Source organism: Castor canadensis, chromosome 4, assembly GCF_047511655.1.
Source record: "Castor canadensis chromosome 4, mCasCan1.hap1v2, whole genome shotgun sequence".
Taxonomy (NCBI): Eukaryota; Metazoa; Chordata; class Mammalia; order Rodentia; family Castoridae; genus Castor; species Castor canadensis.
The window spans coordinates 75,827,336-75,842,826 of record NC_133389.1 but is presented as its reverse complement, the minus strand read 5'-3'; the positions used below and the strand labels follow the sequence as shown (position 1 = coordinate 75,842,826).

Below are 15,491 nucleotides of genomic sequence, written 5' to 3'. Positions count from 1 at the left end.
ATTTCCAAATTCCCACCAAGTAGCACAGGGCCTGGCATGTAGTGAGCCTGGGAAGATTTTTTTTAAAGGAAAGAGCCCACAGTATTCCCTAGAGACAGGTGAGGCTGGCTTAAGCGCAGACAGATGATAAGAGGCTCAAGGAAGGGAATGATTTGCCTGAGGTCACACAGTGGCCAGTGCTGGCAGCCAGGCCCAGATATGCCATGTTCGTAGCATTGTGGCTTTGCCTCTGGAAATCCTTTAATCTATTTTCCGAGCTTATGCCTGGACGTGACTCTTCTGGGTCCACCCAGAACCTACAAAGTGTGACTCTCAGGGGCCTTCTGCTGAGTCTCTGAGTCTGCTGAGTCCTGCTGGCCTCTGGATGGGGAAGGTGGGACATGGGGTGGCCACATTAGCTGAGATGCCCTGTCCCGTAGGGAAACTGCACGTCCTACGAGGGGCTCAGTGACGCTAAGGACTTTGCCCACGTCCGCTCAGCCATGAAGATCCTCCTGTTCTCCGACTCCGAGAACTGGGACATCAGCAAGCTGCTGGCGGCCATCCTCCACCTGGGAAATGTGGAGTTCATGGGTAATTCTGCTTCCACTCCAGCTGCACCCTTGGGGAGGAGGGCAGGGGGAGGGGAACAGCAGGAAAAAGTCTCTGGGGCTTCTGCCAAAAGGGCCCACAGGTCACATGGTCCAAACTGGTCTTAGAAAAGACGTCTAAAAACGTAGCTCTTATTTTGGAGGCCTCATGGGGCCTCCAAAGGACAGAGACTCATCAGTAACTTCCACTTTTATCTGGGAACTCAAAGGACTACTCTCTTGGGGTCGTGGTTAACCAGAATAAATAAATCCATGAATGAACTTGTAAACCAGTTCACAAAGATCAAGGTGATCTGGTCTAACCAAGCACCTGACAGAAATTATTCTCCAGAGGAAACTGCTAGCAACCTAGATTACTAACCATTCCTTCTAAACATATTTTAATAACAACATCCAGCATGCATCCAGAAATAAATAGGAACAAGGAAACAAGGTACCATGAGCAGGAACCAACAGAAATAACAATAGCAATAGATCCATGAAGATTTCAAATATTGAACACAGAACACAGAGCAACTCTGCTTGTTCAAGAAAAGAAAAAACTAAGCTTGAAAATTTAGACAGAGAAATGGAAATTCTAACATTTTAAAAGGAACTACATGGAAATTCTAACATTAAAAAAAATAATAAAAACTGCTGAGCGCTGGTGGCTCACACCTGTAATCCTAGCTACTCAGGAGGCAGAGATCAGGATTGCAGTTCAAAGCCAGCCCAGGCAAATAGTTCCACGAGATGCTATTTCGAAAAAAACCCTTCACAAAAAAGGTCTGGCGGAGTGGCTCAAAGTGTAGGCTCTGAATTCAAGCCCCAGTACTGCAAAAAAAAAGTTTAAAAACTGAATGGATGGGTTTAGCAGTTGAGGAAATGTTTAAGCTAGAGGAAAATTCAGAAGAAATCATGGGAGTACATCACAGAGGGCAAAAGATGGAAAATATAAAAGAGAAGATTGGAAACCAGAGGATGCTAGGAAAAGGTATAGCAAACCTTTCATTGGCACCCTAGTGGAGAAGAGAGAGGCAATAGTTGAAGAGATATGGCTGGTGTTAGGACCAGTAGAAGACATCAACTCACAGAGCAGTACGGAAAAACAGACTTACAGGAAACTGTTCTGGAGCAGTGTGTGTCACACGGAGAACATGAGCTTGGACCACTATCTCACATGGTATCAGAAGATCACCTCAAGACAGGTGGTAGTTCAGTGATCTGTCACCTATCAACCACAGTAGGCACTTCTGTCAGGGAAGGCACATACTAACCAGAAGTGACCCCTGGGACATGGAGGTGCACCAGGCTCAGAGGATGCAGGCAGAGAGATGACACTAATGTAGCACTTCAACCCAGTAAAACTAAATGTTATGTAGCAACTCTGCATAGGCGATAAAAACATGACAAAAAACCAAGGAAGTGATTCCATGAAAAAAAGGACAAGTGCCTAGCTTTGGTGTTGGCCTCATCTATAGCTTTATTCACTATCACACAGTGTCGATTTTATTAATTACAACATCCTTTGTGTTTGATGCACTTTCAATCTGTATGTCTTATTTCACAATTTTTTCAAGTTTACAAAAGAAAAATAAACCACACCCATCCTAGCAAGTAGTCTTAAGGTAGGCATTGGCTCAAAGAGAAGGAAACAGAAGTTGAGAGGTGGTCAAAGACTGTTGCTTACAGATGGTGCTCCATTAATGCTTGCTTCATTTGACTTCATGGATAAATGAATGCCCCAGCTTTTGTGGACAGCAGAGTGGCCTGAAGAAGGGATGGTGGCTCACCTTCTTCCCTAATTTGACCCCAGTCAGCCCATCAGCACCAGTGCCTGCTGGGTATCCCAGCCCAGTCCTCTCTCCCCATTAAGCCTGCAATTCTTCAAACTTCTCTATGACCTGGGACCCTGACCTCACCAGGCAGAGGGGGCCATGATCTGTTATATTCATTCACAGCTAGGATGCCAATAGCTGTGGTCACTGAGGACATTCACTCTCTCCAAGAGAGGGCCCAGGGAAATGCAGGGCTCACCTAGGACAGTGTTTGCTAAGGCAGGAAAATGGGGCTGCCAAGGGCCCAGGCCTTCCCAGACCCTCTGCCCATCCCTTCAGACACTTTTCCACTCAGGGTTGCTGCTTCTCTCTCTAGCTGCAGTCTTCGAGAACTTGGATTCCTCCGACGTGATGGAGACACCCGCCTTTCCCACTGTGATGAAGTTACTGGAGGTACTGGGCTGTTGTGTCTGTTACCTTCCGTCTTTGTAAGACTTGGGAGTGTGGGCTGACAACCCCCTGGCACCTGAGTCTTGAAGCCCTGCCCAGGTCCCCATCCCTGCCTCCTGCCCTCTCCCAGACTCTGAGCTCAATCTCTGTGCGCTTCTGCACATATGGACCCCTGAGAGGGGGCACAGGGGTGGGAAAGAGTGTAAGCTGGTCATTAACAAAGCAGTGAAATGACCAGTTAACAAGTATTTCTGCCCCTTTTCCGTGTTCCCTCCTGCCCCACAGCGGCCCTACACTCGGCACCCTCATTCTCCACTCAGGCACATAAACCCTACCCACATCAGAGTGTCCCTGTCCTGTGTCCTTGTCTCCCATGAGTTGTGCTGTTCTGGGAAAGTGGAATGTGCCACTGAGTCCATCCATGGCTTGTGCCATCAGCTCCTCATGTCATTCCAGAGACCCAAAGGAGCCTCAACTCAGAAAGAGGGCAGTGGGGTCTGAGTGGGGACATACCTTTGCACTGAGGGCATTGTAGCATCCTTTCATGTCACATCCCATTGACAGTTCTGCTGAGAAGTTAATTGAGTCAGAAGGAAAAAAAAATGCCGTCACATATCAGGCACATTTTTCTGTTAATGTTCACTAGATTTAAGAGCATTGTCTTTGTCCATTTTCTGTCACTATAACAGAATACCTGGAACTGGATAATTTATAAAGAACTGATATTGACTTAGCTTACAGTTTTGGAGGCTGGGAAGTCTAAGGGCATGGCATCTGGTCAGGCTTCCTTGCTGGACCATAACATATGGTGGAGGGCATCAGAGCTCGCTTTTGTAAATTTAATTTAATTTTTCTTTTTGCAGTACTGGGGTTTGAACTCAGGACCTACATCTTGAGCCACTCCACTAGCCCTTTTTAGTGAAGAGTTTTTTTGAGATAGGGTCTCACAGAACTATTTTCCTGGCCTGGCTTCAAACCGCGATCCTCCTGATCTCTGCCTCCTGAATAGTTAAGATTACAGGGTGCCTGTCCAGAGCTCGCTTTTATAGCAGAGCCACTTCCTAGATCATCCATTAATCCAGCAATCCTTAATTCTATGAATAGATCCATCCATTTATGAAGGCAGAGCCCTCATGAATCAGTCACCTCCCAAAGTCTCACCTCCAAATACCATTAAGTTTGCAATATGTTAACTTTTGGAGGCACTTGCAAACTACAGCAGGTACCTAGAAACGTTGGGTTTTGCCAGCTTAGGCTTGGTGTGGGAGAGGGCAGTCCATCCAGAGTCCCCTTGTTCCTTCAGGCCTCCAGTCTCCAGCAGGGTGATTTTGGTTACGGCATTGCTGAGGCCTGCCCTTTTCCCAGGTCTCAGGTGATCAGTATGCTAGGGTCCAAACATGGGTACACCCTCCCTGCATGCTCTGTGCCCAGCATTCCCGGGTCCCTAATAGTGGCTCCAATTGGTCTAGCGCTGGTCACAGGCTCCACCCACCCTCACGTGCTGGATATGGGGTGTTTGGTCAAAAGAGGGAACAAGACATGGCAGGAACAGGTGAGAGTCCTGGGCCAGTCTCTGTTCCACAGACATAATGAGCCCTGCCTGCCTTCCCAGGTGCAACACCAGGCACTCCGGGACTGTCTGATCAAGCATACCATCCTCATCCGTGGGGAATTTGTCACCAGGCCCTTGAACATCGCCCAGGCCGCAGACCGGAGGGATGCCTTCGTCAAGGTAGAGCAGAGATTGCTGGGCAGGTCCCAACTCTTCTGGTCAACCACCCAGTGGCTATGGACTTCTCATCTTGTCTGGCCTGGGTTTCTTGTCTTTAAATCAGGGTAACATCCTTCAATATGTCGGTGACATTTGGTCTGCATGCCGCCTTTCTGGGTAAACTTGGAGAAGAGGCAGTCTCCCCTTGTGCCTCAAAGCCCAGAGGTATCACCCCATGTCTCCCTAGGGCATCTATGGGCATCTCTTCCTGTGGATCATCAAGAAGATCAACACTGCAATCTTCACTCCCCCTAGTCAAGACCCAAAGAATGTACGGAGAGCCATCGGTCTCCTGGACATATTTGGCTTTGAGAATTTCCAGAATAATAGGTATAAAGATCTTAGGCCACCTGCTTTCAGAAAATGGAAGATGAGCAGGGACTCTAACAGAGCAAGCCAGATGATACCCATCCCCATCTCCCATCTCATTCCACCCCTCACTGCTGGGCTAGGAGCAGGGACCTCTCACTGCCACTCACAATGCTAGAGTATCTCTGAAAAGGCCCAAGTCTTCTGCAGAAATGACCCGTGTACATTCCCATCACCTCATCACATCCAGAGAAGGCCCCATAGATAAAATCCATCTCCAAGAGCCAGGATGAGACGCTAGTCCCTGACACTGCTCTTGAACCAGGGTGACTTATCACATGCAGTCAGAGTGACAATGAAAATCAATGACATTGATTCAACTGAGAAGTGTTTGTGGACTAATGTGGACCAAACCCTGACTTTTGAGTGTAGAAGGGAGTAAGTTAAGATAGGACGCCTCTGCCCCTGACTCTCAGTATGACTGGACACAGAAGAGTTGAGACCAGGAAGCAGATCAGAGCATTGCTAGGAGAGAAGACTAATGAAGGCTGTGGGTGGAGTGGACATGGTGGTTAATGGAGCCATAAACAGACAGGTGATGTTCCAGTGCATTGTCATGGGCAAGAGATGGTCAAATGGGGAAGAGATGCCTGTGACACAAGGAGACAGAAAGCATCTTAGAGGCAATCAGCTTACCTGGGCCTGATTCTTGTAAAAGAATTAGCAGACAGAGCCCAGGCCACTGGTTCCAAAAAGCAGAGGTCTCTGAGCCCTGTCTAAAGAGCCAAAGTGCTGGCCTGACCTTGGCATGCCCTTATCCAAGGCCCTATCTCCAAGTGATGTCAGACATGAGAGGGATTTAGAAGTTGCCTTGGGATCCAGAATTGGCAGACGCAAGCCACTCCAAGAACAAGCAGAGGCTTCCCCCTCCCCAAGGTTAACTGAGTTTGGGGACAGAGGCCTGCTCACTGCAGTCACATAAAAGGGAACAGGGCTGGCAGATCTAATCTTGCCACGGGAGCTCTATGGCACACGAAACTCAAGTGTGAATCAGACCTTTGGTTTCTGGCCCCAAGGAAGGACAAATAAGCAAGCACATTGTGTGCTCTTTGGAAGTAGATGAGTGGTTGGTTCTAGGGAGCTAGCCGTGTATGCAGAGACTCCTTCCTGAACAAAGGCCACCAGTGGCTACCAGCTGGGTGTATGATGGGGCAGCCTGGGAAGGAGGTGCTACGAGGCAGTCACAGTTTCTGCAAATGTCCATGGAACACCACACAGCATGCTGAGTGGGGGGGGCATAGTGGGTCTGTTCCCTCATCTTTTGGGTTAAAAGATGAATGAACGGTCTCAGGTATAATAAGCTTTTGCCTAATGGGTGACACATCCTGAGGACGAGATGTCTAAGAGAGACCTAAAGAGAACGAGCTGTCAAGAGGTGAGAGAGGAAAAGGCAGCAAGACTGGGTGGTAGGAAAGAACCAGGAGCATTCAGGGCACCGTGAGAAGTCCAGAACAGCCAGACAATGGCCCCCAGTGAGGCTGGAGAGGTGGTCAGGACTTCCTCCTGTGGTCACTATCTGGATCCTGAAAGCATTAGGAAGCTGGATCTGATTTACGGGTCATAAAGCTCCCTCTGGTGGCCAGATAGAGAATGACGAGGGGTGAGGCTGGCGGCAGGGAGAGCTGTTTGGAGGCTATTCCTGTGCCCCAGGTGAGCAGTGCACCTGGCCTGGATTAGGGCAGCAGGGATGTGAACAAAAAGAAGCAAACAGTTCAAGGTGTTAAGTTCAGGGTAGGAATTGATGAGGAAAAACAGAGTCAAACATAAGTCTTGGTTTCTGACCTGAACCAGGCGTAGTGGGTAGAGAGGCCATTTCTCTTGTAGGGAGCCTGGGAGGAGCAATGGGTTGGAGGACTGGTGGAAATGGGGAAGAGGCTGGTCAATTCTGAAGGGCCCAGAAGACAACACGAGGCCTCTGGGGGCTGGCGGAGTGGCTCAAGTGGTAGAGCGCTGGCCTAGAAAACGTGAGTCCCTGAGTTCAAACCCCAGTACCCCCCCACACACACACCAAAAAAAAAGGCCTAGATCTCTGGGAGCTCATCTCAATACCAAGGCAGCTTACCCATGGGGCTGGGGCTTTTGTGTGCACTTGGCCTCATAGAAATAGCCTCAGTGTTAGGATAGGCAGGCTTGTCAAAAGACCCAGTAGGGGGTAAGAAACCAAAGGCTAGGACTTGATGCTACACTGGGCCTTCTCATTTCTGTCAGTCTGTTTGCCGTGGGGTTGGGGCAGCGACAGTAATGGAGGCAGAGAAGAGAAGAGACATGAGCAGGGAAGGTGCACCTGCGTGCACACAAGAGCTCTGTGTGCACAGGGAGGTGTATCAGTGGGCATATGCAGATGTGGCTAGGTGCAGATGGTCAGTGTCCCAGGGTTCCTGCCAGCTGCAACAGGACCACACTGACCCTGCTCCACCCCTCCTGGGTGGTGGCGTTGCTTCCACAGCTTTGAGCAGCTCTGCATCAACTTTGCCAATGAGCACCTGCAGCAGTTCTTTGTGCGGCACGTGTTCACCATGGAGCAGGAGGAGTACCGCTCGGAGAACATCGCCTGGGACTATATCCACTACAGCGACAACCGGCCCACCCTGGACCTGCTGGCCCTCCGGCCGATGAGCATCATCTCCCTCCTGGATGAAGAAAGCCGCTTCCCACAGGTGTGTCCGGGCCTCCAGGCGAAGCCCTGCTTATGAGGCTTCTCTGTAAGGTAGCAAACCCCATTTGGTGGCATACTTGCTACCAGGATTGCTGGAGACTCTGCCAGGAATAAGCAAATGAAGTTGGACCTAACCAGACCCTCCTCTCCTTCCCGTAGGAAGGCTTCCCTGTCTGCTGGGTACCTGGACAACTGTCCAGAGGGTGGAGCAGGAGAGCTGGCAGTGGGAGTAGCTGACCCAGCCCCTGTTCCCGGGTAGGCCCTCACTTACTACAAGTCACTGACACATGCAGGTTAATTTCCCATCTGCAGAGAACCCAGCTTGCTTCGCCCCTGTGAGCCCTGTGGCAAGACTCTGGGGCCTCAGCCCATATAGAATGTCTTGTCTTGCAGGGGACAGACATCACCATGCTGCAAAAATTGAACAGCATTCACGGCAACAACAAGGCTTTCCTGAAACCCAAGAACATCCACGATACCAGATTTGGCATTGCCCACTTTGCAGGCAAGGTGTACTACCAGGTAGAAGGTGGGTACAGTTCCGTTACTACTCTGTCCAGATCTGGAGTAGATTCCAGGGAGACTGCAGAAAGGAGGCCATGAGTACAGGGTTTTTTGAGATCTAGTAATGGGATGGCAGGATGAGTAACATGGCTTCTGCTACAGAAAGGAAAGGGAATAGACCAGGCAGTGGTTGTTTTCCTTTTGATAGTGGCTCATATTGGAGATAGAATTCACATACCGTATTCATCCACTTCAAGTGGGGCTTGGGGGCTTTGGAGCTTGTTTGTTTGACTTGCTATGTACCACAAGCTGGTACTCACAATCCTCTTGCCTCAGTCTTCAAAGTGCTGGGATTACAGGTGTGTACCACCACACTCAGCTGCTCAGTGGTTTTTAATATATTCACAGAATTGAGTGATAATTGCCACAATTTTAGAATATTTTCATCACCTCAGAAAGAATCTGCCCCATTACCCTCCAAACCATGGGTAAGAACTAATTTCCATCTCTATGGATTTGCCTGTTCTGGACATTTAATCTAAACAGAACCATACCAGATGTGGTTCTTTGTGGCTGGTTTCTTTCACTTGTCATGATTTCAAGGTTCAGCTATGTGGCAGATTGTATCAGTTCTTCATTTCCTTTTAGTGCAGGGTAATATTCTATTGCATTTTGCTTATCTCTTCACCAACTGAAGGACATTTCAGTTGTTTCTTCTTTGTGTCTATTCTTCATAAAGCAGCTATGCACAGCCATTTACAAGCTTTTGTGTGGAGATATGTTTTCACTTCTCCTGGGGATATACCTCACAAAGAAATCGCTAGGTCATGTGGCTGGTTTGGGAATTTGCAAGCTGAGATACGGGACACTGAGGCAGTTTAGCAGGAAGCAACATTTATTGTGCCAGCACAGAGCCAGCTGACTCGTGTCCAAAGGCTGAGCCCTGAGAACAAAGGGTTCTCACCTTATATACCCTTGTAAGCAGGTTACAGAAGCAATGAAATTAAAAAGCAAGGTTTAACCCATATATGGTTCCATGCAATTCTATTGGCTACTTCAGCCTAGTGCTAGTGTCCCTCTACCCCTACTGCTATGTGACGTTCTTCACCTTTGGATTCTTTAGGTTTTATCTCTCTGCTATGCTATCCCTTCCCCCTGCCTCATTATCAGAACACAGGCCTAGTCTGTTTTCTTCTGATCCTCCTCCCTGCTACATGGTAACTCTATGTTTTATATTTTGAGGACCCACCAAACTCTTTTCCAAAGTGGCTGCACTATTTTGCATTCTCACCTGAGCTCCAGCTTGTCTACACTCTTACCAATACATGTTATTATTTGCCTTTTTTTTTTTTTTTAGCTGTCCTAGTTAGTAGCTTTGAAGTGATATCTCAATATTGGGTTTTTGGCAGCACTGGGATTTGAATTCAGGGCTTCATGCTTGCTAGGCAGGAGCTATACCACTTGTGCCACTCTGCCAGCTCTTTTTTGTGAAGGGTTTTTTCAAGATAGATTCTTGTGAACTATTTGCCTGCGGCTGGCTTCACACTGTGATCCTCCTGATGTCTGCCCCCTGAGTATCTGGGATTACAGGTGTGAGCCACTGGCACCCGGCTAGATAAATTGACCTTCTTTAAAATGGAAAACTTTTGTGCTTCAGAGGAAACCATTGAGAAAGCAAGAAGACAATCCCCAGAATGAAAAAATGTTCACAAATAATACATCTGATAAAGTACTTGTGTCCAGAATGTATAAAGCACTGTTATAACTCAATAGCAAAAAAGACAAGCCCAATTAAAACATGGAAATGGATTTGAATAGACATTTTTCCCAAGAAGATATACAAATGGTCAACAGGAACATGAAGTGACATTCAGCCATCAGGAGGGCTGGTGGAGTGGCTCGAGTGATAGAGCACCTGCCTAGCAAGAGTGAGGCCCTGAGTTCAAACCCCAGTACTGCAAATAAATAATAAATAAAGTTCAACTTATCCATTTTCCTTTTGTTGCTTCTCAAATCCAGCATCATGAAGATTCATTCCTGCACATTTTTACAAGAGGTTTTCAGGTCTAGCTTTTACTTTTGGTCTCTGATCCATTTTGAATTACTTTTGCCATGTGTTGAGGTAGGGTCAGCATGGTTTTGAGTGGAGAAGCAAAGGCCGGGTGTGCTTAGAAAAATGAGAAAGGTGGCCAGTATATAGCTGTGGTCAGGAAAGCAGGGCAGCCGAGCGTCACTCTGCAGCTGTGTGGAGAATGGAGGACACACTCTGGCCTGTTGAACTGGAGACACAAATCCAGGGGTGATGCTTGTGAACTTTTCCACTGGAGAAAGTGGCAGGAAGGACTGCTTGTTTATATAGAAGAAGTGAGGTGCTGGCAGGTGGGTGTTTCTGTTGGAGAAATGGGAAGGAGAAATGGCTCCTTCATGATTCCAGATCAGACTTTGGGTCCTTCAGAAAGGGAGGGTCCCTGAACCCAAACAAGACATTGAGCACATCCCCCATCCTCCATGGGCAACTCAAGGCTGAGTTCTATGGTTTTGATTTTTTGGGGGTTGTTTTGGTGGCGTTGGGTTTGAACTCAGGGGCCCATCCTTGCTAGGCAGGCATTCTATCACTTGAGCCACTCTGCCAGCCTGAGTTTTATGTTTTTGAAGTGACGTGAAACTTACACATGTATGCTAAGATTCAGATAACTTTATTCTAGATTTTCTGGTTACAAGATTCTAGAAACAATCATTAAGGCAAAGCTGTCTGTTTTTTATTTGGGGTTCCCTGCCAGGCCCACAACCTCAGCTCTACCTACTCTGTCTGGGGGGCTATTAAGCTCAGGGGTGCCTCAATCCTGCCCTCCCTCTAAAAACGCTCAGGGAGCTCCTTACCCCAGGAGAGGGAGGCTCTGCCTGAGCCCCAGGAGGTGTGGGTGTCGTGGAGTAGCAGCCCCTCATCCCCAGTCTTCAGAGGGCAGTGTCCCAGCACACAGTGGGGCAGGAGCTCCGTGCTGTCTCCTCACAGGTAGCCTGGAGTTGCCCATCAGCTTTTCAGTGCATACCACTCCTGTCACTCCCCACTCTGCAAGGATCCTTGTGCCATCCACTCTGTACCTGGCACAGGCCCCTCCCTGGATGCTGCCCCCTCACAGACACCTGTAGGCAGAGATGGGCCAACAGGCCCCCTTCTTTCTCCTATCCTGTCTTGCCTTCCCAGTCCTATGCCAGGCTGTACAGGTACAGACAGAGCATGTCACTCAAAGGCAGGGCAACCTAGAGGGGGCAGAATGGGAGAGGAAGATCAGGGTTGTGCTGTTGAGGGTCAGCCCTCATTGTCCAGGGAGCATGGTCCTGGTTTCCTCTGGCCAGGCTGTGAGAAGCAACTCATCTTCAGCATCCTCTCTGCGTGTTTCTATCCCTATTTCAGAGCTAGGCCAGTCTTACTCATAGCTGGAGGGGAAAGGTGAGTCTTTTAATCCCTGGCCCATGCCTGTCTTAGCTAGGGCGGCAGTAACAAATACCACAGAAATTATTGCCTCACAGTTCTGGAGGCTGGAAGTCTGAGATCAAGGTGTCACAGGGTTGGTTTCTTCTTATAATGACACCATTCATCCTGGATCAGGGCCCACCCTCATGACCTTTTTACCTTAATCACCTCTTTCAAGACCTTCTCTCCAAACACAGGAGAGCCATACACATTCTAATATTTCAATTATTGAGTTGGGGATAGCACCATTCAGTCCATAACGTCTGCTCCCCGTTTCTGGAGGCTCAGTCTTCAGGTTACAAGGGGCCCCAGCCCTGACAGAACCTCCCAAGGCCCCAAAGGCAGAGGAATTGTGTCAGCTTATGTGACAAGGTCAGAGAGGCATGGGGACCTGGGAGGTTGAGAGTTCAGAGGGCAGAAACAACGTGGGGATGGGTAGAGATGGGGGTGCCTGGGTGCAGGGAAAGGCAGCATGGCTTCAGGAGGTTGTTACAGGGTTCCCTCTGGGCATCTCATCCTCCCTGTGGAGTGGGGGGTGGTGGCTGAGCTGACCTGTGGTTTCCACTGTTCCCATAGGCTTCCTGGAAAAGAACCGAGACATGCTTAACACAGATATCCTCACCCTGGTTCGGTCTTCCAAAAACAAATTCCTGAGGGAAATATTCAATGTGGAGTCAGCAGACACCAAGCTGGGCCATGGTACTATCCGCCGGGCAAAGGATGAGAGCCAGCTCTTCAAGGTATGCTCCCAGTGCACCCCCCGCTGGCCCTCTGGGCCTCTCTCCACCAGGGATGGCCACAGGGCCAGAACCATGTTCCCAGGATAACCATTTACTCCCCAGCACACCACAGAACCCTGAGAGTCCTGTGCCAAGGGAGAATGAGTGAGTGAGTGAGTGAATGGTTAGATGAGTGAGTGAGTGAATGAGTGATGAGTGAGTGAGTGATGAGTGAGTGAGTGAGTGATGAGTGAGTGAATGAGTGAATTTGTAAGTGAGTGAATAAGTGACTTGAGCGGTGAGTGAGTGAGTGAATGGTTAGATGAGAGTGAATGAGCGAGTGAGCGATGGATGAGTGAGTGAATGAGTGAGTGAGTGATGAGTGAGTGAGTGAGTGATGAGTGAGTGAATGAGTGAATTTGTAAGTGAGTGAATAAGTGACTTGAGCGGTGAGTGAGTGAGTGAATGGTTAGATGAGAGTGAATGAGCGAGTGAGCGATGGATGAGTGAGTGGATGAGTGAGTGAATGAGTGAGTGAGTGATGAGTGAGTGAATGGTTACATGAGAGAGTTAATGAGTGAGTGCATTCTGAGTGAGTGAATGAGTGAGGGATAAGTGAATGAATGGATAAGTGCGTGAATGAATGAGTGAGTAAATGAGTAAGTGATGAGTGAGTGAGTGAGTGAATGAGTGATTGAGTGATAAGTGGGTGAATGAGTGAGTGTGTGAGTGATGAGTAAGTCAATGAATGAGTGAGTGAGTTAATGAGTGAGAGAGTGAGTGAGTGCAATGCTTCCACAGCAGCCCTCATACCCCACAGGTCAGCTGTGGCTCAGGCTGCAGCTCCTGAGTCCTCTTCATACCTGTGTTTCCCCACCAGTACACAGACTCCACCAAGCGGCCCTCCACCTTGGCAGGCCAGTTCAAGCAGTCCCTGGAGCAGCTGATGAAAATTCTGACCAACTGTCAGCCCTACTTCATCCGCTGCATCAAACCCAACGAGTACAAGAAGCCACTGGTAAACCAGGGGAGGCCAAGGATGCATATGGGGAGAAAGGCACTGTCTAAGGCATCTAGGGTCTTGGTTGCTCCTTTTGCCAGAGCTGTTATCTGCCCCCACTTTACAGATGAGCACCCTAAGGTAAGGAGATCAGTGTAGGTCAGTTTCAGGTCAGTGACCTGCAGGGCTTCGGAGCACCCAGACCTCACTAGTTCCCTTAGCCCTGCCATTGTCTGCACTGTGTGTTCAGCCAGGTTCTTGGCTTCTCTGAGTCTGACTTGCAGAAGTCAGGGTGACTCCTGCAGTGAGGTGGCTGCAGGAGGGTGGGACTTGACATTGCAGCACATCTCCCATGCATACTCACGAAATGGCCACAGCTACTAAAGGCCTAGAACTTCAGTCTAGTGCCATTCCTGATGGCTGCGACCTGCAGTGCCTTTCTGCACATGTTTGTGGGGAGGGGACAGGAACCTGGGAATCCCTGATCTGCAGAATCCTCATCAGAGGCTGCAACACAGAGACTCCCCAAATTAGGAGATGCCATTTGAAAGGACATAAAAATAACAACAACAAAAAAACCCCTGACTTACAAGGGAATAAGAATAAAGAGTACATGAAATGACGTGCAATTTGAAAAGCATGCAATCGTATAAGTTGGAGTTGCCTCACGAAGCTGAGCATTATCTTCCTTACAGTAACAACAGGCACATGTTAGACACCTTCTCTTGCTCCTTAACTGCTGGGAGAAGTCACAGTGCTCCCAGACACCTCTCAGCACCCACACTGCTCACTGAGGTGACTACAGGACAGGTAAAGCAACCTAAGCTGAGATTCAGGTTCTGTGGGTGTCTCTGGTCAGAACATTTGTCAGTAGTGGCTGCTGCCTTGCTGTGCAGTGTGGAGGAGAAGCCCAGACTAAGATTAAGTGAGAAACACCAGGTATAGGAAATATTCAATTCATAGCAGTTGACTACTTACCCAGAGCTAATCATGGTGGCTGAGATCCCTGGAGTAGTTGTCTCTGATGCTTTCATTGATACAGGAGGGGGACAGTGTCCTTTAGGGGGATTGTCCCCTTAGAAGGTGTCTCCTCTAGTGCCCCAGGTCAAGGAGAGCTCTCCAGAGGCCAAACCAGGGTAGTCTTGTGGCCAGCGTGGAAGCCTGGTGCACCAGGTGAACCATCATTCCCAAATTCCTTCTGGAAGCCATGCCAGCCTCCAAGCAGGGGACAGCTCAGTTCCCTACAGTCACTGCTACCACCAGCTCTCCTAGCCCATCTCGGGGAAGGGAGAGAATTTGTCAACACGAGGAACTTCTGCCTCTAAGTGTGTGAGCTGTATTTCTTCCTTCCACTATGGTGTGGGAGGCACGACAGGAAAGTGCCCAACAGGACATTAGCAAGGGGCATAAAAACCTCTTTAGAGATGTCCACGTGTCTTTCCTATTCCAAACCTTTGGCTTTTCTTGAGCGATGGAAGTACGGTGATGTTGCTGGTGGCAGTTTCTACCATCGACTTCTGTCTCCTGGGAAACACTTTACAGCCACTTCCACCCTCTTCAAAATGTCATTTTAATTCAGTCAAGCATTTGTTTAGTTCTCGTGGGTGGGGGAGCAGCCCCTCCTGGGTGTCTGACCCCTCCTGTGGGCTGCGATGGAGGAGTGGTGGGGAGGTATGGCCTTCACTCACCAGGGCTGGCTACACCCGCAGCTCTTCGACCGCCAGCTGTGCATCCAGCAGCTGCGTTACTCCGGCATGATGGAGACTGTGCACATCCGCAAGTCGGGCTTCCCCATCCGCTACACGTTTGACGAGTTCTCCCAAAGGTTCCGAGTGCTGCTGTCCAGCACCGAGCGCATGCAGGTGGGCTCCCCCACCCAGCTCTCCCGTCCCTGGGGATCCTCCTACTGCCCTCCTGATGCTCAGGACCCTCCCTGAACTGCCCATACTTGATATGACCTCTGTCTAGCCTTCCTTTTGTCCTCCCACTCTCTCTTAAATTTCCCAGTGCTGTAAAGAAAGGTGAGTGGCTTTCCCTGGGTCTGGATGACGCTGTCTAGGAGCTTACTAAGAACAGTTCTGCTCTCCTATCAGCAGAACTGAGGAGTGGAGGTGTGGCTAGGGAGCTCTGTGGGGCAGGAGGTCTTCCCATTCTTCCTGAAACCTTCAGCCATCCTAAAGTTTGGGCTGGTCTCAGGTCA

The 15,491-nt window shown here is 49.1% G+C and overlaps 1 protein-coding gene across 1 annotated transcript in view; it reads left to right on the top strand.

Moving 5' to 3' along the window:
* The window catches only part of Myo7b (myosin VIIB), an 86,372-nt gene that overhangs the window by 39,947 nt on the left and 30,934 nt on the right, over window positions 1-15,491 (top strand). Inside the window, exons 9-17 of the mRNA XM_074070464.1 lie at window positions 420-573; window positions 2,724-2,800; window positions 4,410-4,529; window positions 4,756-4,898; window positions 7,384-7,594; window positions 7,987-8,122; window positions 12,149-12,312; window positions 13,172-13,309; window positions 15,001-15,153. Coding sequence (XP_073926565.1) covers window positions 420-573; window positions 2,724-2,800; window positions 4,410-4,529; window positions 4,756-4,898; window positions 7,384-7,594; window positions 7,987-8,122; window positions 12,149-12,312; window positions 13,172-13,309; window positions 15,001-15,153 — 1,296 coding nt within the window. The remainder of the gene's footprint in view (window positions 1-419; window positions 574-2,723; window positions 2,801-4,409; window positions 4,530-4,755; window positions 4,899-7,383; window positions 7,595-7,986; window positions 8,123-12,148; window positions 12,313-13,171; window positions 13,310-15,000; window positions 15,154-15,491) is intronic.